General features: G+C 56.4%; 7 protein-coding genes across 7 annotated transcripts; 4 read left to right on the top strand and 3 right to left on the bottom strand.

The window, feature by feature from the left end:
• Positions 1 to 2,478: 2,478 nt before the first annotated feature.
• Positions 2,479 to 3,115, bottom strand: GUITHDRAFT_99950 (hypothetical protein; the record flags this gene model as incomplete). Its single annotated transcript, XM_005841393.1, has 3 exons — positions 2,479 to 2,617; positions 2,709 to 2,947; positions 3,005 to 3,115. 3 exons carry the CDS (start codon positions 3,113 to 3,115, stop codon positions 2,479 to 2,481), a joined length of 489 nt encoding a protein of 162 aa, XP_005841450.1.
• A 1,232-nt stretch (positions 3,116 to 4,347) lies between these two features.
• GUITHDRAFT_99952 (hypothetical protein) lies at positions 4,348 to 5,318 on the top strand (the record flags this gene model as incomplete). Its single annotated transcript, XM_005841394.1, has 2 exons — positions 4,348 to 4,425; positions 4,560 to 5,318. 2 exons carry the CDS (start codon positions 4,348 to 4,350, stop codon positions 5,316 to 5,318), a joined length of 837 nt encoding a protein of 278 aa, XP_005841451.1.
• A 3,703-nt stretch (positions 5,319 to 9,021) lies between these two features.
• Positions 9,022 to 11,378, top strand: GUITHDRAFT_150020 (hypothetical protein). Its single transcript, XM_005841395.1, has 12 exons — positions 9,022 to 9,072; positions 9,143 to 9,193; positions 9,238 to 9,435; positions 9,496 to 9,549; positions 9,595 to 9,677; positions 9,721 to 9,830; positions 9,876 to 9,924; positions 10,186 to 10,333; positions 10,496 to 10,570; positions 10,620 to 10,691; positions 10,733 to 11,169; positions 11,214 to 11,378. Exons 3-11 carry the CDS (start codon positions 9,401 to 9,403, stop codon positions 11,103 to 11,105), a joined length of 999 nt encoding a protein of 332 aa, XP_005841452.1. The 5' UTR covers positions 9,022 to 9,072; positions 9,143 to 9,193; positions 9,238 to 9,400; the 3' UTR covers positions 11,106 to 11,169; positions 11,214 to 11,378.
• Positions 11,379 to 11,720: 342 nt separating this feature from the next.
• GUITHDRAFT_99954 (hypothetical protein) lies at positions 11,721 to 16,428 on the bottom strand (the record flags this gene model as incomplete). Its single annotated transcript, XM_005841396.1, has 11 exons — positions 11,721 to 12,452; positions 12,540 to 12,653; positions 12,700 to 12,789; positions 13,113 to 13,190; positions 13,236 to 13,364; positions 13,406 to 13,519; positions 13,676 to 13,841; positions 14,036 to 14,523; positions 14,573 to 14,718; positions 14,766 to 14,936; positions 15,018 to 16,428. The coding sequence occupies 11 exons, from the start codon at positions 16,426 to 16,428 to the stop codon at positions 11,721 to 11,723; spliced, it is 3,639 nt and encodes a 1,212-aa protein (XP_005841453.1).
• Positions 16,429 to 16,935: 507 nt separating this feature from the next.
• Positions 16,936 to 17,827, top strand: GUITHDRAFT_150021 (hypothetical protein). Its single transcript, XM_005841397.1, has one exon. It carries the CDS (start codon positions 16,950 to 16,952, stop codon positions 17,649 to 17,651), a length of 702 nt encoding a protein of 233 aa, XP_005841454.1. The 5' UTR covers positions 16,936 to 16,949; the 3' UTR covers positions 17,652 to 17,827.
• On the bottom strand, positions 17,794 to 19,531 carry GUITHDRAFT_156868 (hypothetical protein; the record flags this gene model as incomplete). Its single annotated transcript, XM_005841398.1, has 4 exons — positions 17,794 to 17,944; positions 17,996 to 18,114; positions 18,151 to 19,263; positions 19,529 to 19,531. The coding sequence occupies 4 exons, from the start codon at positions 19,529 to 19,531 to the stop codon at positions 17,794 to 17,796; spliced, it is 1,386 nt and encodes a 461-aa protein (XP_005841455.1).
• A 91-nt stretch (positions 19,532 to 19,622) lies between these two features.
• Positions 19,623 to 20,199, top strand: GUITHDRAFT_150022 (hypothetical protein; the record flags this gene model as incomplete). Its single annotated transcript, XM_005841399.1, has 1 exon — positions 19,623 to 20,199. A coding segment is annotated over exon 1 (563 nt), but the record flags the coding sequence as incomplete, so codon positions are not given.
• Between the last annotated feature and the right edge of the window lie 303 nt (positions 20,200 to 20,502).

The following is a 20,502-nucleotide window of genomic DNA, read 5'->3' on the forward strand; positions in this document are numbered from 1 at the left end:
CCTCCTCCTCCTCCTCCTCCTCCTCCCTCCTCCCTCCTCCCTCCCCTCCCCTCCCCTCCTCCTCCTCCCTCCTCCCTCCTCCCTCCTCCCTCCTCCCTCCTCCCTCCTCCCTCCTCCCTCCTCCCTCCTCGCTTAGCATCTCTCATGCAACTCCAGCTCCTGGTCAACCCCAAAGGTTGCAAGACTTCTGAGCGCGCTGCAACTGCTGGGCGTGTCCTCGCGCGAAGGTGATGAAGATATTGTGGATGAGGATGAGAAAGGAAGGAGCGAGGGAAAGCGAGAGGGACCAGGCAGGCAGGCGTGAGGCGCGAGGAGGAGCGAGTTGCCATCAGTCTGCCCAGTCACCGGCATCGCAGGTCTGCTCGCCACCTGGCGCGAAGATCCCAAGGCGCTCCTGGCAGAGGTCTCGCTATGGGTGAGGAAGGAGAACCGCAAGACGTTGGGTGAGCCGCGCGCTGCTCTCGCTTCCTCTCACGTTGCTCAGAGGGCCTGTGGCCTCCCATAGAGGAGCCGTCAAGCTCGTCGCTACAGGGAAAAGAGAGAAGGTGAAGCGAGGCAGCTGTAAACTATGTCAATGATCAGTTATTAGCTAAACGACACAAAACATAAAATTTCAAAATTCTAAATTTTCCGTCGAAATTATGGATCATGGCAGACCCACAAGCCAATATTTCCTTGTGTCTGACTCGTACTTGATCCTTTCCATGAAGAACAGGTTGAAGTATAACCAGACCCATGTGTGATTCAAGGCCGTTTCAGAGAATCCGGTCGTGCTGGTAGAGACATGTAGCACAATAGAATATTCATAGCAGCATTGACATCACGAGACTTGATACGGTTTTGAAAACAATTGGTGGATCTGCACCATTTCAAACCCCGCACCACTGACACTTCGTCAGCGAGTATACCATTCTTGTTGATTTGTTTGCGTCTCAAATCATACAATTCTTGATGACATTGATTGCAACATTTTGTCGTTCTGTATTCATCAACTGCCGTCACCTCGAAGAAGTTCTGACATCGCCTTTTGATCCACTTTACAGGCACTGACTTCTCTGCACGCCCAGTACAACCGAATGATGCTTCAGATCTGAACCATTACCTTTCATCTTGTTGCAGAACGTATCAATCGCCTTGTGTTTGTGGATGTAGTTATCCATCTTCAGGCGTGCGAACTTGTTTTGACGATTGTGTTCGAACAGGATCTCGCTTAGTCTCACCACGGTGTCGATGTATCTTTCATAGTGATCCAACCGAGACGTTTTTGCTGACACTCGTGCAATATCGTTTGATGCTTCTGTTTGCCTTGTCTCCATTTTTCTAACTTCGCGTTATTCCGAGTAATATGAGACTCATGATAGTACTGCCTTCGAGTATATCGATACTGTTTTGGTTTTTCTTGACCAGGTATTTGCTCGACACCGCATATCAGTACACTGCGACCAGGATCGATTGCAATAACTCGTCTTGAGGACACATCACATTCACTTGGTTTGCTTTTCTTTGTAGCAGTATTGTCTGTCTTATGTTGTATTCTCTTCTTGAACGTCACACAGAGTGCGACCCCGTCAGTCTGTATGCTATCAACTGTCCCTTTCTTTCTCAAATTTGATTATAGCTTCACCACCGACAAGAATCGCTTATGCTTTTCTTCCAGCCTCAGCTTCATGGTGGAGGCGCTCCTGTCTGGTGGAGGCTGGAGGCGCTCCTGTCTGGTGCGAGGCGCATGACGCCCTTGCGGGCGCAAGCACTTCTCGAGCCAGAGGACAGCTCCTCCTCGGACTTTGTCGAGTCGCCCGAGGAGTCTTCGCCGGAGGTCTCCGACTCCGATGGGGGAAACATCCAGAGTGGAGCCGACGCGCCCACTGTGACGTCGGATGCCTTCGGAGAGCTTGACACCACTGGGGTGCTTGCTGCTGGTCCGAGCTCGCCTGCCCCCGATGCCGCACAGCCCCGGTCCCTGGGCATTGATGCGGCGTCGCTGCCGTCACGGGTGGTGTTGGTCTCGGCTACCGCTGACTCGGAGGCTAGTGAGGAGGACTGGATGCGTCACCTCGAGCGGGTGTCCAGCCTCCCTCTGTCCGCTGCCCCCGGCGGACCCCCGGGCAGCGCCGGCTCCTTGTCGGCGGCTGCCCTTTCTCCGTCCGCGGCCGCCAGCTTTGCGGTGGCGGCCGCGGACGTCTCGACTGACAGTGGTCAGTCGGATGCCTCCGGGTATCGCGTCTAAGGGAGTTTCATCTCGGACGTCCCCATGCTCCTGCTGCTTGTTACCCCTCCTACCGACTGTTGCTTGACCCTCCCTGCTTGTCTGCGCGGCTTCGCGCGTGGGCTGGCGGCGCGTGGGCTGGCGGTGTCGCTTTGACCTCTCTGTCCACGTGCCGGGTCTGCTGACAGTTGCCAGCAGTGCTGGTTACTTTTGGTCTTGTTTTGTTGTGTGTGTTTGTGCAGCTTCTCGCTGTGCGCTGTGTGCATGCAGGTTTAGCTTGTTCCTGCTTTGTTCTGCTTGAGGCACTTTTTACCTTCTGCGAGTGAAACTTCCTCCTTCTGCGAGTAAACATTCTCTACATTGGGCACAGGAGCATGGTACGGCTCGAGGTGACGCATCCAGTCCTCCTTACTAGCCTCCTCCGGTTACAAATCTTCGTCGTCCGGCTGCTATGCCTGATGACGCAGGACGCCCCCCGGCATATGTCACAGAGTACACATACCTGGACTTGGTTTGCGCGCTCTCGTCGACTTGTCTCATGAGCACTTCATTCCTCCGCCTGCGCAGCGCAATGTGACTCCTCTTGTCATGCGCGTCTTCCCTCGCCATGTGCATGCTCGCGCTGCGCTGACCGATCAGCAGCGTGATATCCTCACCTTGCACAGCCGCAGGACACACTCGCTCAAGTCGCAGGATAGGGTCTTGCAGTCTACCATCTTCGCTCATTTTCCTGAGCGAGACCTGAGCCACTCTCCGATGCGAGTCTCGAGCTACTACCCCCTCAAGGCCTTCCCGCACCGCTATGCTCAGATGCTCGACTGCTATCTCCATGGCATTCCGATCTGCCAGTGTCCGACGGAATGTGATGGATGTCAGCGCGAGCTCGATCCCTCCGTTGCTGCACATCATCTCCAGACCTGCAAACGCCGATCCTCCAAGCTTCCCACGGCGCATGACAACTGGGCCTTACTCGTACGATTCGGTCGATGCTGAACGAAGCTGGTCTTCAAAGCGTCATCGATACAGTGGGGGATCCTCGTTCTCGACGGCAGGTACCCTCCCATCCTCATGGCCGCAAGATGAAGGGCGATATCCACATCCCTGGAATCCGCGATCGAGGGTCCGAGCAGTACGAGGGCTTGATGGCGGACGTGACGTTGGTCCACCCTTACATTGGTAGCTCTGCCGACCTGACCAAGTGGGGGGAGGTCAACCTCGACGCCCTCCATGTTGCAGCGTCTGAGAAGATTCGCAAACATCGCGCTGCATATGCCATGACTACTCCTCCTCGAGCGTTCATCCCTCTTGCCATCTCGACGGACGGTACCCTGCATCCTGACACCCTCCGCTTCATCTGGTATCTCGCGGACATCATTGCTCAGCGCTCAATGCCTCTTGAGGATGCGGCGTTTGGTCGGCACTTCGTGCCTGATGACGGACCTGCTGCTGAGGTCTTGGCTCGCAAACGCGCCGCCACCTATCAGCGCCTCACCATGCAGCTGACGCTGGAGGCGCTCTTGTCTGGTGCGAGGCGCATGACGCCCTTGCGGGCGCAAGCACGATGGGGGACACCCTTCGAGTGGCGCCGACGATCGGCGCGGCTGTGACGTCGGGTGCCTCCGGAGAGCTCGACACCACTGGGGTATAGGATTTACTGGGGTGCTTGCTGCTGGTCCGAGCTCGCCTGCTTCCTCCCCGGCATCGGTCGGGTCACGCCGGTCCTTGGGCATTGCCGCGGCGTCGCCGCCGTCAAGGGCGGCTACCACTGACTCGGCTACCGCTGACTCGGAGGCTAGCGAGGAGGACTACCTCGAGCGGTACCGTGTTCCTGTGTCACCAGCCTCCCTCGGCTGCCTCCGGGTATCGCGTCTAAGGGATTTTATTCCTCCTGCATGCTCCTGCTGCTTGTTGCTTGATTGCTTGACCCTTAGGCTGCTTGTCTGCGCGGCTTCGCGCTTGGGCTGGCGATGCCGCGTCTGGGTGCCAGCAGTGCTGGTTCTTTTCGGGCTTGTGTTTTGTGTGTGTTTGTGCAGCTTCTCGCTGTGGACTGTGTGCCTGCCGGTTCAGCTTGTTCCTGCTTTGTTTTGCTTGAGGCACTTTTTACCTTCTGCCAGTAAATCATATACCTCGCGTCTAGATAGATGGTACGCGGAGCTGGCGAGGCGTCTCCGTCCCTCACTGTGACGTCGGGTGCCTTCGGAGAGCTCGACACCACTGGGGTGCTTGCTGCTGGTCCGAGCTCGCCTGCTTCCTCCCCGGCATCGGTCGGGTCACGCCGGTCCTTGGGAATTGCCGCGGCGTCGCCGCCGTCACGGGCGGCTACCACTGACTTGGTTACCGCTGACCCGAGCAGTACGAGGGCTTGATGGCGGACGTGACGTTGGTCCACCCTTACATTGGTAGCTCTGCCGACCTGACCAAGTGGGGGGAGGTCAACCTCGACGCCCTCCATGTTGCAGCGTCTGAGAAGATTCGCAAACATCGCGCTGCATATGCTATGACTACTCCTCCTCGAGCGTTCATCCCTCTTGCCATCTCGACGGACGGTACCCTGCATCCTGACACCCTCCGCTTCATCTGGTATTTGGCGGACATCATTGCTCAGCGCTCGATGCCTCTTGAGGATGCGGCGTTTGGTCGGCACTTCGTGCCTGATGACGGCCCTGCTGCTGAGGTCTTGGCTCGCAAACGCGCCGCCACCTATCAGCGCCTCACCATGCAGCTGACGCTGGAGGCGCTCTTGTCTGGTGCGAGGCGCATGACGCCCTTGCGGGCGCAAGCACTCCTCGAGCCAGAGGACAGCTCCTCCTCGGACTTTGTCGAGTCGCCCGAGGAGTCTTCGCCGGAGGTCTCCGACTCCGATGGGGGAAACCCTTCGAGTGGCCCCGACGATGGGCGCGGAGCTGGCGACTCGGAGGCGTCTCCGTCCCTCACTGTGACGTCGGGTGCCTCCGGAGAGCTCGACACCACTGGGGTGCTTGCTGCTGGTCCGAGCTCGCCTGCTTCCTCCCCGGCATCGGTCGGGTCACGCCGGTCCTTGGGAATTGCCGCGGCGTCGCCGCCGTCACGGGCGGCTACCGCTGACTCGGCTACCGCTGACTCGGAGGTATAGCGAGGAGGACTACCTCGAGCGGTACCGTGTTCATGTGTCCAGCCTCCCTCCGTCCGCTGCCCCAGGCGGACCCCCGGGCAACGCCGGCTCCTTGTCGGCGGCTGCCCTTTCTCCGTCCGCGGCCGCCCGCTTTGTGGCGGCAGCGGACGTCTCGACTGACAGTGGTCAGTCGGCTGCCTCCGGGTATCGCGTCTAAGGGATTTTCTTCCTCCTGCATGCTCCTGCTGCTTGTTGCTTGATTGCCTGACCCTTAGGCTGCTTGTCTGCGCGGCTTCGCGCTTGGGCTGGCGATGCCGCGTCTGGGTGCAAGCAGTGCTGGTTCTTTTCGGGCTTGTGTTTTGTGTGTGTTTGTGCAGCTTCTCGCTGTGGACTGTGTGCCTGCCGTTTCAGCTTGTTCCTGCTTTGTTTTGCTTGAGGCACTTTTTACCTTCTGCCAGTAAATCCTATACTCCTCGCTAGCCTCCGAGTCAGCGGTAGCCGAGTCAGCGGTACCGTGTTCATGTGTCCAGCCTCCCTCCGTCCGCTGCCCCAGGCGGACACCCGGGCAGCGCCGGCTCCTTGTCGGCGGCTGCCCTTTCTCCGTCCGCGGCCGCCCGCTTTGTGGCGTGGTCAGTCGGCTGCCTCCGGGTATCGCGTCTAAGGGATTTTCTTCCTCCTGCATGCTCCTGCTGCTTGTTGCTTGATTGCTTGACCCTTAGGCTGCTTGTCTGCGCGGCTTCGCGCTTGGGCTGGCGCTGCCGCGTCTGGGTGCCAGCAGTGCTGGTTCTTTTCGGGCTTGTGTTTTGTGTGTGTTTGTGCAGCTTCTCGCTGTGGACTGTGTACCTGCCGGTTCAGCTTGTTCCTGCTTTGTTTTGCTTGAGGCACTTTTTACCTTCTGCCAGTAAATCCTATACGTACACATAGGATTTACTGGCAGAAGGTAAAAAGTGCCTCAAGCAAAATAAAGCAGGTGGTAATGGATTTGTCTTGGCTCACAAACTCGCCGCCACCGATCAGCGCCTCACTATGCAGCAGCAATGGATTTACTGGCAGAAGGGAAAAAGTGCCTCAAGCAAAAAAAAGCAGGAACAAGCTAAACCTGCAGCTGACGCTGGAGGCGCTCTTGTCTGGTGCGAGGCGCATGACGCCCTTGCGGGCGCAAGCACTTCTCGAGCCAGAGGACAGCTCCTCCTCGGACTTTGTCGAGTCGCCCGAGGAGGAGTCTTCGCCGGAGGTCCGAGTCCGACTCCGATGGGGGAAACTTCCAGAGTGGCGCCGACGACCGGCGCGGAGCTGGCGAAGCGTCTCCGTCCCTCACTGTGACGTCGGGTGCCTCCGGAGAGCTTGACACCACTGGGGTGCTTGCTGCTGGTCCGAGCTCGCCTGCTTCCTCCCCGAAATCCATTCCTTCCGGCATCAGTCGGGTCACGCCGGTCCTTGGGCATTGATGCGGCGTCGCCGCCGTCAAGGGCGGCTCCCGCTGACTCGACTGACAGTCATATAGGATTTACTGGCAGAGACAGTGGTCAGTCGGCTGCCTCCGGGTATCGCGTCTAAGGGATTTTCTTCCTCCTGCATGCTCCTGCTGCTTGTTGCTTGATTGCTTGACCCTTAGGCTGCTTGTCTGCGCGGCTTCGCGCTTGGGCTGGCGATGCCGCGTCTGGGTGCCAGCAGTGCTGGTTCTTTTCGGGCTTGTGTTTTGTGTGTGTGTGTGTGCAGCTTCTCGCTGTGGACTGTGTGCCTGCCGGTTCAGCTTGTTCCTGCTTTGTTTTGCTACGTTATAGGATTGAGGCACTTTTTACCTTCTGCCAGTAAATCCTATGTCTCTCTTAGGCCCTGTATAGGATTTACTGGCAGAAGGTAAAAAGTTCCTCAAGCAAAACAAAGCAGGAACAAGCTGAACTGGCAGGCACTGCTTTGTTTTGCTTGAGGCACTTTTTACCTTCTGCCAGTAAATCCTATACTCCTCGCTAGCCTCCGAGTCAGCGGTAGCCGAGTCAGCGGTAGCCGCCCGTGACGGCGGCGACGCCGCAGCAATGCCCAAGGACCGGCGTTTGCTTGAGGCTACTTTTACCTTCTGCCAGTAAATCCATTGTGGCGGCGTGACCCGACTGATGCCGGGGAGGAAGCAGGCGAGCTCGGACCAGCAGCAAGCACCCCAGTGGTGTCAAGCTCTCCGGAGGCACCCGACGTCACAGTGAGGGACGGAGACGCCTCGCCAGCTCCGCGCCGGTCGTCGGCGCCACTCTGGAAGTTTCCCCCATCGGAGTCGGAGACCTCCGGCGAAGACTCCTCGGAGATATAGGATTTACTGGCAGAAGGTAAAAAGTGCCTCAAGCAAAACAAAGCAAGAAGGAAACATAGGATTTACTGGCAGAAGGTAAAAAGTGCCTCAAGCAAAACAAAGCAGGAACAAGCTGAACCGGAGCTTCTGGAGATGGCTCGCCCTCACCAGCGTCTTGAACATGAACAGCAACAAAAGCGGTGTACTTGCTCCCCCCCGACCTTGCAATGATGGATCGTATGCCAGCCGTGCCAGTCAGATAGCGCCGAGTTAACAAAACTCTCCTGCCGGTTCAGCTTGTTCCTGCTTTGTTTTGCTTGAGGCACTTTTTACCTTCTGCGAGTAAATCCTATAAAGCTGTAAACCAAGACGACTTACTTGTTTCAAGGCGGCCATGTAGCGTGTGGGACGAAGTGGGGGCTTTCCTAGCCGTCTTGCTAAGGTCCTCTCATGTCTGGATGCTTGGGTTCACATCCTAGCATACGGAAATAGTGGATACAGTCTATCTCTCATGTGCTCCTCAATTCTGGTTTCGTGTGCATTAAACTCGGTCTGCAAAAATTGTCTTTCAACAACCAAGGTCGATGTGATGTCTGCGTGACTTTGGCAAAGTACAAGCCTAACAAACTTGTGCTCCGTCATGCAAACTATGACCCAGTGAGTCACTAGTTTACACGCATAAGGTAAAAAGTGGGCACCGTGCTGCAGCGTCGTCGCCGTCAATGGCGGTCTCGGTCTCGGCTGCGGCGCTGCGCCCCGGCTGAGGACAGTGTGGAGGACTGTTTGCTTTCTCAATGGCCCGGAGCGGCGGTACCGTCAGCATGCCGGTCCAGCCGCGGCTCCATGTGTCGAGTCCCGTTGCTCCAGGCGGCCCCCGGGTTGAAGGGCAGCCGCCGACAACGAGCCGCGCTGCAAACGTGGCAGCGGCCCAGTCGGCTGCCCCGGCCCGGCGATATTTAAGTTGTCTACGTGGCTTGCCGCGTGGGCTGGCCGCCGAGCCTGTGTAGCCTACACTCGGGGTACGGTCTGGTCCGAGTCGCCAGCAATGCTGGTTACTTTCGGTGTAATCCCGCCAGTCACGACCTCAAAGTGAAGAAGCTGAGTCTTGAGACGCCGCTCGTCTCATGAGCCTGGCACAGTGTGACTTCATTCCTCTGCCGGCCTGCGCAGCGCAAACTGTCGCGGCCCGGTAAGTTTCTTGAGCGGGACCTGAGCCACTCTCCGATCATGCCGCGTGTGCAGGCTTCTGGTTCGCTTCCCGGAGGCAGCCGACCCATGGGCCCTGACCCACCGTCACTGTGCACTGCGGCATGGCATGATGGCACAGATGATGGCACGATAGGCACTAGGGGTTGGCCCGTCTCTGTCAGATCGAACTCCAAGGTGGTCTACCGGTTTCGCGGTACACGAGGCTTGTTGGTTCCCTCGCCATGAATGTTGGCGAAGAACAAGTTTGTGGTTCTGAGCGGCTTGATCCTCCTCTACCATGAGGTGAAGCTCCTGCCTGCTACCTGCTGCCTGCTGCCTGCAGTCCCTCGCTCATTCCGTCTGCTTGCTTCAGGTCTTGGTGTTCCTCTCGGTCCCTTACAGGTGCAGCTGGCCAACAACCACTGTGAGTGTCTGTGACACCAACGCGCGACTGATGTGCATCGCAAGTGTCCGGACGCCTTTAGAGCAGCTGTGGTTGGAGATCCTCAGCTCACTGATCGCTCCTCTTACTGGTTTGCTCCCTCGGGCATGAGTGAGAAGCATGCTTGCTGCTGCCTCGGCGTGACTGGTGTCAGTGCTATGGCTCATCGAACAGCTGAGCGACGTCTTCATGAAGAAGTCGTTCCGTCAAGTGTTGGCCATGCGGTGCTCACTCTCAACGAGAGGACACATGCTTGCTCCTCTGATGTCAGAGGGTGATTGCAGACCGCATGCTGTCTTGTTTGTCGGCGATCTCATGGATGGAACTGTGAGATTGACGTGTGTTCAAGACGTTTCTAGCATTGTGTCTGACTTCTTCACTAGCGACGAGGAGTACGAGCAAGAGCTCGCTCGCTTTCGCCATGTCTTCTCAATGCCGCCACATGTGCAACGGTTGTTTGTCGCTGGTCACACCGCTCACTGTGAGTGCTCGGCTGATTTGCGGGACAGGAAACCACGACGTGGGGATCCGATCTCCTGCTCTATGTCCCGTGTGCAGGAGGCGATTCGAGAAGCACTTTGCGATGAGGAAGTACGCGAAGGAGATGTCGGACTTGATGGTACTCGCTGAAGGAGGGAGCCTCGCAAGCTGACGAGGTCGTGAGGTGGTTGGCATGGACTCCATCCAAGTGTTTCACAACACCTCGATACAAGGTGACATGACTCCCGTCCCCTCCTCTCTCACCTCCTCCTCTCTCACCTCCTCCTCTCTCACCTCCTCCTCTCCTGCCCCCTCCTCTCTCACCTCCTCCTCTCTCACCTCCTCCTCTCCTGCCCCCTCCTCTCTCACCTCCTCCTCTCTCACCTCCTCTTCTCCTGCCCCCTCCTCTCTCACCTCCTCCTCTCTCACCTCCTCCTCTCTCACCTCCTCCTCTCTCACCTCCTTCTCTCCCTCTCATTCTCACTCGTGTGCAGGCTTTCCTTCCGCCCCTTGCCAGCGCAAGCTTCTCCTCTCTCACGTGCCTCTGTGGCGAGAGAGCGACTCGCCATGCGGAGCGACGCGAGGAAGCGCGAGGGGGATCGACTACGGGCAAGGGTTCAACTATGAGAACATGCTCCCCCGGTGAAAGCGAAAGAACTCGAGGGGAGGTGGCGGGGGTGTCAGGCGGGGAATGAAAGGAGGCGAGCTCAGAAAGAACGAGGAACATCGGAGGGAGGAGGGAGGAGGAGACAGGGGAGGAGAAGGGAGGGGGAGGAGGAGAGGTCATGTTTCACTCTCCTTCAGGTCCGTCACTGAGAACCTTCTGAGGGACGTGGCGCCCGACCTCATCTTGAGCGGGGACGATCACGACCATTGCAAGTGACACTCACGCGCTTGAGAGAGACGAGAAGACTGACAGTCAGTGTAGACATGTTCACCTATACCCCAGTGCTGAGGGCCATAAGGAAGCAACAGAGATCACCGTTGGCACCTTTAGCTGGTCTGTTGATGACAGGGCATCGGGTCAGTAATGATGAACAGGCTGCAAGGGAACCCTCGTCCTTCAGTTGTCCTACTCTCTATCTCTACCTGTTTGCTTCGGAAGCAAAAATCTCACTGCTTGCGGAGACTATCCAACGCGACTGCAACGCACGTAGACGAAGCGCGTCAGGGGGAAGTCTCAAAAGAAGCTTGGTTTGACTACAGGGTTTGCCCGTACTGCTTGTGTTTGTGCTCAGGCCATTTCTTTACTCTTTTGCTCAGTCTGCCCAGGCAGCTTGGAGCCGTCTTCTTCTACTTGTCTTGGCTAGCCAGCTCCTTACTTGTCAGCTTCGCTTTCCATCTGCTTTGTTTGGAAAGTCAGTCGTTTGACATAAGTCAAGAGAGTCTGAGAGATCTTGTTGTCGTTGACTGATGGGACAGAAAAATTTGAGGAGAAGCTAAAGAAGAAGGAGCGACACTGGCGTGTTCTCCTCAAGGTGTTTTCAGCGAGCAATATGATGAGGTTGCTCATGAACTTCAGGTGCGGAGAGCTTGTGCTTTGACATGGAAGGATGGAATACGATCATCTAGTATCATTCTCCTCATGTACGGGTGTATTCATCTTCTTGCTCAGCTGTCTTGATCTTGTCTCCTTTATTCATCGGAAAGATTGTTCGCATGGTATGCCATCAAACCATCTCTCGTTAACTCCTCCTCTCTCCTCGTGCTGCCTTTGCTTCATCGTCTTGTTAACTCCACAAAGACTTTTTCTCCGCCGACTTTCATCACCGTGAGAGTCACTCGGGTTCCTCTTTCTCCCATGATTCGCTCCTCCGCCAGAATCTTGGGCGAGACAGAGCTTACCTCCTCTCCGTCCACCATCAGCAACCTACTGGGTATCAGCTTCCTTGGATTTATCTGCCCTACGCCCATCCCTTCTTCACCTCTTTCCACCCCTTTCCCCCCCTCTTCATCCCTTCCCTTCCCCCCCTCTTCATCCCTTCCCTTCCCCCCCTCTTCTTCATCCTTTCCCTTTCATTGCCTCTCCTCACCTGTCTCCAATGGCGATCTTTCCGCTCTCGCTCGCCGGGCTGCCGTCAACCAGCCGCGTTACCTCAAGTCCCACTTGCTCGTTCCCAGCCTTCACCGCCTTCACCGCCATGCCCACACCGCACTTGTCCGGCAGCTGGCGCGATCTCTTGGTCGTGTCGTTTCCAGAGCAGAGTTCTCGATGCTCGCAGACAGCAACTGACATCTCCTCGTCGCTTGTTTTGACTTCCTTCACTTTCTCCTCTTGCCCCTCATTCAGCACTTCTTTCACCGAAACAACTTCCTCTCTGTCCATCACAACCATGCTTTCCTTCCCACCCGTCGCTGTTGCATCCTCAACCTCCTTCTTCGTTGCCTCCTCCTCCTTCTTCGTTGCCTCCTCCTCCTTCTTCGTGGCTTCCTCTTGCGCCTTCACGGCATGCTTCAGCTCGATCTCTTCCAGTCTTCTCCTCACGTCTTTGACCCGCTCCATGGCGTCTCTTGAAGCAAGACCTGCAGAAAGGAGAGAAGCCTCCGCCTGTCCCAGCGCCTCTCTGCATCGATTCCCTTCCCTCCCTGCATCTGCTGAGTTCTCGAGCACGCGGGCAAGTGCGGACTCAGCCTCGCGCAGACGTTTTTCTCCATCTTCTAGGCCCCGTCGGAGGTCAAAGAGGAGGGCAACGACCTTCTGTGCCTCCTCCTCCTGCTCGAGCTGAGCTTGTTGAATGAGATGCGAAGCTCTTTCAAGGTCCTGTAAACTATCGTCATCTCCTCCCTCCACACCGACTCCCTCCCTCTCCTCCTGCCTCCCTCTGCTTCTGCTCTCGCTCCGTCTCACCTCCAGCTTGCAGAGAGGGGACGCGAGAGCAGCAGCTGTCAGGAGTCTGCAGCTGCCTGACTTACAGTCCATGGCGACAAGCTCGATACACGAGGACAAAGCCGCAATCGCCTCCTGCTCCGAGAGCTCACCAACATCTCGCTGCCTCCCAGCAACTCACCGTGGCATCGGCTCGCAGCTTCTTCCTCCTCGCCGTCTCTTGAGCCTTCCTGAACTTGTCGAGTTTCTTATCCATCGCTCCCTTTGCTTTCTGTGCAAGAAGTGAGAAGTGGAGCAAGTCGACGTGGAGGAGGAGTGGACAGGATTGAATGAAGAGAATGAGGGGAAGGGAATGAGATGCTGCACGCGGGCACGGTGAGGAGAATGACAACAAGGAGAATGAGAAAACGAATCGAGGAGGGCAAGATGATGGGGATGCAGGGTATTGGGAGAGGAGAGGAAGGGACGACGAGGTATTCTAAGACGAGGGGAAGAGGAGAGGGGTAGGCTGAGATAACAGCGGAAGGGGAAGGAAGGGGAAGGGAGAGGGAGAGGGAGAGGAGATTGACAGAAAGTAGGGGAGGAAGAAGAGACCTCAAGTCGCGAAGCCTCTTGCTGCTCACGACTTCTCATCGCAGCCAACTCTTGCTCTCTAATCGCTCGCTCTGCTTCCTGCATACGTTCGTGAGGTTGACATGCCAAGACGCTGCGATCAACCTGCAGAGCAAGAAACTCTTCCTGCCGCTTCCTCCGAGCTTCCGCTTCCTGCTGCTCCCGCTTGATGTCTCTGTCTTCCACCATCACCAAGTACGATGCTATCATATCCTCCTCCTGCTCGAGCTTGTCCTGTTTGCTCTCAGCTGCTGCTTCAACACATCAAATTTCACCTTCTGTAGCTCTGCAAGCTCTTGCTTGAATCTTTGCTCTTCTTCATTCCACTTATCCTTCAGGGCAGCGAGAGAAGTCGTCGCATATCCAGCATCTCCTCCTTTCTTCTTCTCCTGCTGACTTGTGTCAGGTCGACAGGGTTTAGGGTTTAGAGGCCAACTGTGTTGTGAGATCGCCTTTGGACGAGACTAAAGGATCCCAAGGACTACTCTAGCATTCTAATCAACTCGACTTGTGGGGTTTAGGGTTTAGGCTCCTCAGCGACTCACCTTGTCTGCCCTCCTCTTCTCTCCATCCATGCTTGTGCGCGCAAGTGCCTTGTCGCTTGCGTCTGCCGCTGCCTTGACGTCGATCTCCACTACAGGGTTCGCCTCCTTCTTTGCTGATACAGTTGAAATCTTTGCTGCTAGCAAACTTCTGACCCACTTCCTTAAGCTGCGTGATCAAAACGTGTCAGATATAGAGAGGCCCTCCATCTTCTCCCTGCTATAGTCGTGTCTACTCTTCTTCTCTCCCTGCTACAGTCTTGTCTTGTCTTGTCTTGTCTTTTCTTGTTGTCTTGTCCTTCTCTTATTTTCTGTCTCTCTCCTCCCGTTCGTCTAGTCTCCCCCCCCGGCATCCTCCCTCACCTTCTCGGCATGTCCTGCACGTGCTCGGCGGGCTCGAACGTCACGTCCACGTGGTGCAGCATCGCAGGACCTCCGACCCCCGGGGGTCCCCGGCAGAGGACGCGCGAGTCGCTGATCCAGTAGGTCTCCAGGCAGACTCGCCCAGCCAGATAAGCCACTGGCTGCGTGTCCACGTGCCCGAAGTTTCTGCCGGTGATGGTGACCCAGAAGCCAGCGCGAGGAGCTCCGTTGCGCGGGTGGTAGGACTCGATGACCGGAGCCTCGTACGAAAACTTTCCCTCCAGGGTCGCCGAGCTGGCCTTGAGGTCTACCGTGACCGGCAGGTTCCACCCCATCCCTCGCGGTACCATGCACGCAGAGGAGGAGGAAGAGAGCCAGACGCTCCTCTTGCAGGTCACGTTACCCACGAGAATGACGTCGAGGTCCTCCGCTGACTTGCCGAGATTCTTCCCGTAGACCAGCATCCGCCATCCTCCATACCACGGACCCTGCGCTCAAACGGTCACTTCCTCCCTCCTCCCTCGCTTGATCCTGCACCATGGCGCTGCCTGTGGGGTTCACTTTGACGTCCTTCTCCTCTGAACCGTCAAGGACGATGCTGTCGTCAACTTGTCGCTCGTACTCGATCAGCTGCACTCCCGTCAGCATCGCAAAGTCCCCGCAGTCCTTCGCCGACGTCGCGCCTGGTCGCCGGTCAGAGGAGCGACCTCAGGCTTGCCAAGTTTCTCACCCGCCTGCACAGTCGCAGCGTCTCCCCCGCAGGTCTCGCAGCTTGACGCCCCTGTCCGGTTCTGGTACGATCCCCTCTCGCAGCGCGTGCATGTCACCGCTCCTCTCTCGGCAGCATAAGAACCTGCCGCACACGGCTGGCAAGGGGCTTGACCGTTGATAGAAAAGTGACCTGGAGGAACGTGAGGCATCCCCTCCAGTCCCTCCCCCTCCCCCTCTTCCTCCTGTCCCTCCCACTCCCCCGCAGCCTCACCGGTCTCGCAAAGGTTCAGATTCCCCGCCGCGTTCGCCTTGTTTTCTTCTCCGCTCAGCTGCTTTGCTGCCTCGACCTTCTTATCAGCCTTGTGCTCGCTCGCGATCGACTTCGCCTTGCTAGGCTTGTCGTGCTCCGGGCCAGCTGGGACCGAAGGCTTGTCGCTGGCAAAGGAGAGCTGGACGTGAACGCACTCCTGATGGCAGCCGGTGTGGTCGCACTTGTCGTAGCAGGTCTTGGGCTGTCGGAACGAGGCGTCAGTGCACTTCTTGATGCACTCCAGGTCTGTCGGGTCGCAGAGACAGCTTCGTTCCCCGGAGGCGATGGCTTTCTTGTCGGCTGTCCCTGCCGTGTACTCCAGCGGAGCAAGAGGAAGAGAACCCCGCCGGTGAGCGTCAAGATTCACCCCTGACAAGCTCTTCCCTGTTGCTAGCATGTGCTGCTCCTTCCAGAACTGCTTCAGCCTCTTCACATCGTTCATCTGAGCCCAAGGAGGAGGTTCGTCTTCTTCATCCACGTAGTCTGCGCCTGTTCCAAGTTCTATCTTGCAGAAAGCGCCGCCGTAACCAGGAGCGCAAGGGGGGGGAGCTCGCTGCTTGTAGGGAAGGAGTTGCTGGGACCTCCACTCCTTCCACGACATGGCCCAAGGAACATCCTTGGGAGGCGCGGGAACGTCATCGAACCACTCGCGGTCGGTGCCGTTCACCTTCCTCCACACGCTTCCGAGAGATTCTGCCGTCCTGGAGACAAGCTCAACTCCTCCTCCTCCCGTGTCCTTCCACACTGAGCCAGCTGCACAGCCCTTGACACGTTTGGGGACTGTGAGGATCCGGCCGATGCGATGCCCTTCCCTTCCGTAGGGCTCTTCGAAGTAGTCGTACATGCAGCCCATTCTCACCTCGCTCTTCATCACCGCGTGTCGTCTGCGAGCGATGGCGATCGCGGTGTCATCCTGCTCTCTTACGGCAAGCTGCGCGGCCTCTTCGGAGTTGGGAAGCAGGTATCCGCCCGAGGGTTGAGGAGGAGAAATTGCTCGCTGCTCCACCATCTTGCGGATCGATTGAGCATATTCTTCTTGTCGCCTCTCAGCACGTTCCGCATGCTCGTTCGCAACGCCGGGGAATGCTGGATGGTCGAGGACGGGGCCATCATAGCCGAAGTACGCGTGCTGCACTGCTTCGGTCTTGATCGCTCGGATCTCACCGGTTGTCTGATATCTTCTCGCCGCCTTCCGATGCTCTTTCTCCACCTTATCTATGGTGTTTTGTCGTTTTTCGCGTTCCTTCACCCCATAGCAGTCGTTCAACTCGCACCACTGCTCTGCCCAGTCCTCGCGGGGAACAGCCTCAACCACGTAACAGTGACACAAGATCAAAGCAAGAAGGAACTTGCATCCCGTTCCTGCTCGCATCCTCGGACCTCAGCTATGATCTCCGCTATGACCCACTTCACAAGTGCTCATGTGCTCTCGCTTGCTTGTCTTGGTGAACTGCAGCGACGGGTCAGCGGATTCAACGTGTCAAAGATTGTGATGCATCGCAAACCCTCAGAAGAGCCCATTCTCATCCAACCATGCTTCTTTCAGTTCCCCTCATCTAATTCTTCTCCCACTTCATAATTCTCCTCTTGCCAGTCCCTTCCTCCCTTTCCCATACCACAATCCCCTTCTCTCTTCCCTTTCATTCATCTCCTTTCTCCCTCCCTCGTGTCCCTCCTCTCCTGCCATCTCTCCTCTCTCTCCTGTAATACTGCTCTCTCCCTCCGATCTCTCCTGCCTCCTCTCTGATCGCAACTTCTCCTCGTTTCTTTCCCTCCTCTCTCTGCTCTCCCTCACATCCCCCCCCTCCCTCCTCCCCGACAGCATCCAGGTTCTCCTAGTCATCATCGCTACCCGTCGGTTGGCTCTGAGGCGGGGGAGGCGGGTGAGGTGGCATGGAGGTGGAGGACATCTTAGCCGAGCTCGAGGCCTACGACAAGAAGGAGGCTCAAGCTGCCTCCCATGCCCCCGGCCGCCATGACGGCTCTCCTGGAGCTCTGCAGGAGGCTCTGCACAAGGTTCGCAACGGGGCAGCGACGTTAGACTTGTCGCACTGGAGCATCCGACTAGGAGCAGCAGGTTGCGAAGCGCTTGCTGACTGCCTCGCTCGCCCGCAGCTTCAGCTCACTACGCTGCTGCTGCGCTGCTGCGACATCAACGGCAGGGGCGCGACCGCCATCGCTGACTCCCTCAAGAAGAATGAGAGCGTGACGAAGCTTGACCTCAACAGCAACCAAATCGGCGATGCTGGAGCAACGGCGATCGCTGACATGCTGCAAACCAACGTGAAGCTACGCTGGTTGGACATCGAAGGAAATGGCATTGGGGCCAACGGAGGAACGGCGCTGGCTGACGCCCTCAGAATCAATCGCGGTCTTGTCTCGCTCCACGCATCGGAAAACTCCATCGCTGATGCTGGGGCTGCAAACTTGGCGAGAGCTCTGCAAGTGAACAACAAGTTGGAGATTCTTTGGCTGGACAGCAACAACATCTCCTTGAAGAGCGGAGAAGCTCTTGTGGCAGCTCTCAAGAGCAACAGCACGCTCAAGACTGTCCACCTCGCTACTCCTCGTCCAGGCAGCAAGCTCCTGACGTGAACCTGTGTGGACCTCAGCCTCGCTAGCCTCGCAAGTTGAACCCAATTCCCACTTTTCTTGCAGGACATGTCACCAGGCCACTTTCGTCGACTAGGGAAGAGCCTGGAAGGCTGAGAGTGTATGTTGTTAAGTTTATTGTTTTCTACTTGTAAGAGTTCACAAAAGATCGATAAGGCATCAAACTTTGGTGCCCATCATTCCATTGAATTGAGATTGCATATCTTCCAAGAGGAACGAAGTCCACAGGTTCCACGCTCTCCTTCACATTGTTCGGATCGTTGGCAGGAGATCGACTGCGCCCGCACGTCAGGGCAAGTCTGCAACCTTCGCGGCATTGAACTTACCACAACCGTCGCATCTCCTTGGCACTGATGCGCTGATTTCCATCGATGACAAACTGCTTGTTAGGAGCATCGTATTCGATCTCTGGCATGACGTTCTTGCCACTCTCCATCTTTGCCACCTGTGCAGAGTCAAACCTGACAAAGTGTGACCAGACGCTCACCTCAGATATGACCGACTCTGCTAGGGCGGAATATGCGCGTGACACGTCTGTGTCAGGAAATGCAAGAACATACGGCATTCCAGAATCAGATTGCTTCGCCAAGTCAGGAAAGAGCGGGATGGAAATACTGTTCTGAATTCCCCACATGTCAAGCAACCTCTGCTTATGACCTTGACCGAACAGAAACTGTTTAGCTTTCAAAATCTCTTCAAGCTCAGAGACTGCTTCTTGTGGCAGGGAATATTTGTTGGCAAAAGCCTGAATGTTATCCTGCATGCCATCGTTCTGGAAAAATGCCATGTTCTCGACAACCGCAACCGAGGGGATTCCAACCTTGTCAAACATCTCGATGCCCTTCACAACATCAACAAAGCTCAGTCTCTGTGGCGTGGTCACGATGACAGCTGCATCTATCCGGAGAGTCTCCATCTGAGAGAGCGTTAACTGGATGTCTCCTGTTCCAGGCGGCATGTCGATGATGAGGTAGTCAAGTTCGCCCCATGCTGTTGTGCTCACTAGCTGCTGCACCAGCGGAGTGACACGCGAGCCTCGCATGACAAATGAGTCCACCGGATTTATGAAGCCCATGCTCATGAGCTTCACTCCGAAGCCATTAACCGGCATGATCTCGTTGCCCACTATGTCTCTTCTCGGGTCGAAAGGTCTCTCGGGCTTCACCATAGTCGGCAAACTTGGACCATAAATGTCAACATCGAGTATCCCAGTCTTGAATCCTCGCTTGTGCATCGAGTATGCAAGATTTACGGCGGTTGTTGACTTTCCTACACCTCCTTTACAACTGGCACAAAGAATTACGTGTTTGACTCCCTTCAACCCAGTCGCTTGATTTCTCGAAGCCTCTCGCAGCGAGTCATTGGGCGGAAGAGACGTTACTGTGATCTCGATGTCTTTTACCCAGGGAAGCTGTGAGAGTGCACTCTGACACGCCTGCTTCACCACCCCTTGCAGGTCAGGGGCAGAAAGTTGAACGGTAAAGCTGACGTCACCCGAAGGTTCGACTTCAAGATTCTTCACAGCAGAGAGAGATACAATGCTCTCTCCAAGAACTGGGTCATCGATCTCAGCAAGAGAGGCAAGCACTTCACTCTTCTTCGAAAAGATGTCGGGATCTAACGCAGTGACTTGCATCATACATCGGGAAGTTGCCCTTTGCAAGGATATGAAACGTCTACTAGATCTGCACGAGAGGGAAGAGGAAGGAAGACGAGGCAGCATTATGCGGGATGTGTGAAAAGCTTGCGAGCATACCAGCATGAGAAGCTGAAGCCGCAAGCATGCGGCCAGCCTGTTCATTGCGACAGGTTTATAACTACGTGCGCCCACCTCAGAGCCATGTAAGCTGAGCCTTGACCATCGCGAGGCGGGCCCAATGAGTCTAGTACCCTAGTACCCTTGATTATCCTATAAAAATAGGGGGTGGGTAGATCGCCTGCGAGCTTGTGTCTCTCCGTGAGCAGTCATGCAGGCATCGAAACTCGGTGTGGCCGTGCTGACATGCGCCTGCGCCCTCTTCCTCCTCTCCCTCCTCGCCCTCCCTCTCACCCGCTCCTATAGCCTCCTCATGATTCCAATTGCTCCTGTCCAAATTCTGTACGGAGGAAGCCATTGGGGTGGTGTAGGTAGCGAAGGCTATGGCACCTCCGCATGGGACAACTCCGGGTGGAACGCACACTACCACCCTCGTGATGGTGCAAGCATGGACTCAGAATCGATGGAGCCGTACACTTGGAGGAAAGGACCACGAGTTAATGATGAATACACGGGGGTCATGGCCTCGGGCGACCCAACTGTAGACCCCCCGGACTCCTGGGAACCTCCTATCAACTTCAAGAAAAGCCGCAAACAGCTTCTGCTTGGTGAAAGTCAGCCCCCAAAACCAATGCTGGTGTCTTGGAATGATAAGCCACTTCGGCAACAAGTCCTTAGGCAGAGAGATCATTCGTCAGAGCGCTCAAGAGTTCAACACACTTCCAGAAATCCCAAGAAAGTTTTCCTGGAACTGTACGGAGGAAGCCATTGGGGTGGTGTAGGTAGCGAAGGCTATGGCACCTCCGCATGGGACAACTCCGGGTGGAACGCACACTACCACCCTCGTGATGGTGCAAGCATGGACTCAGAATCGATGGAGCCGTACACTTGGAGGAAAGGACCACGAGTTAATGATGAATACACGGGGGTCATGGCCTCGGGCGACCCAACTGTAGACCCCCCGGACTCCTGGGAACCTCCTATCAACTTCCATTGATCATAGTTGTCTTTTCTTGTGCTTATTAGGTTAGTAAATATGGTTGAGATAGCGCGTTGTGGTTTGCTTGTTTTGGTTTG

The sequence above is a fragment of the Guillardia theta genome, assembly GCF_000315625.1.
Source record: "Guillardia theta CCMP2712 unplaced genomic scaffold GUITHscaffold_3, whole genome shotgun sequence".
NCBI classification, from domain to species: Eukaryota; class Cryptophyceae; order Pyrenomonadales; family Geminigeraceae; genus Guillardia; species Guillardia theta.

What these genes read in the sequence shown, in the direction of transcription:
- GUITHDRAFT_150020 (XM_005841395.1), top strand. Translation starts at nt 9,401, where the DNA reads ATGAAGAAGTCGTTCCGTCAAGTGTTGGCCATGCG. An exon ending in GATGGAACTGTGAGATTGAC is followed by an intron (nt 9,550 to 9,594) that starts GTGTGTTCAAGA and finishes CTTCTTCACTAG; the next exon opens with CGACGAGGAGTACGAGCAAG. An exon ending in TCACAACACCTCGATACAAG is followed by an intron (nt 9,925 to 10,185) that starts GTGACATGACTC and finishes ACTCGTGTGCAG; the next exon opens with GCTTTCCTTCCGCCCCTTGC.
- GUITHDRAFT_150021 (XM_005841397.1), top strand. Translation starts at nt 16,950, where the DNA reads ATGGAGGTGGAGGACATCTTAGCCGAGCTCGAGGCCTACGACAAGAAG.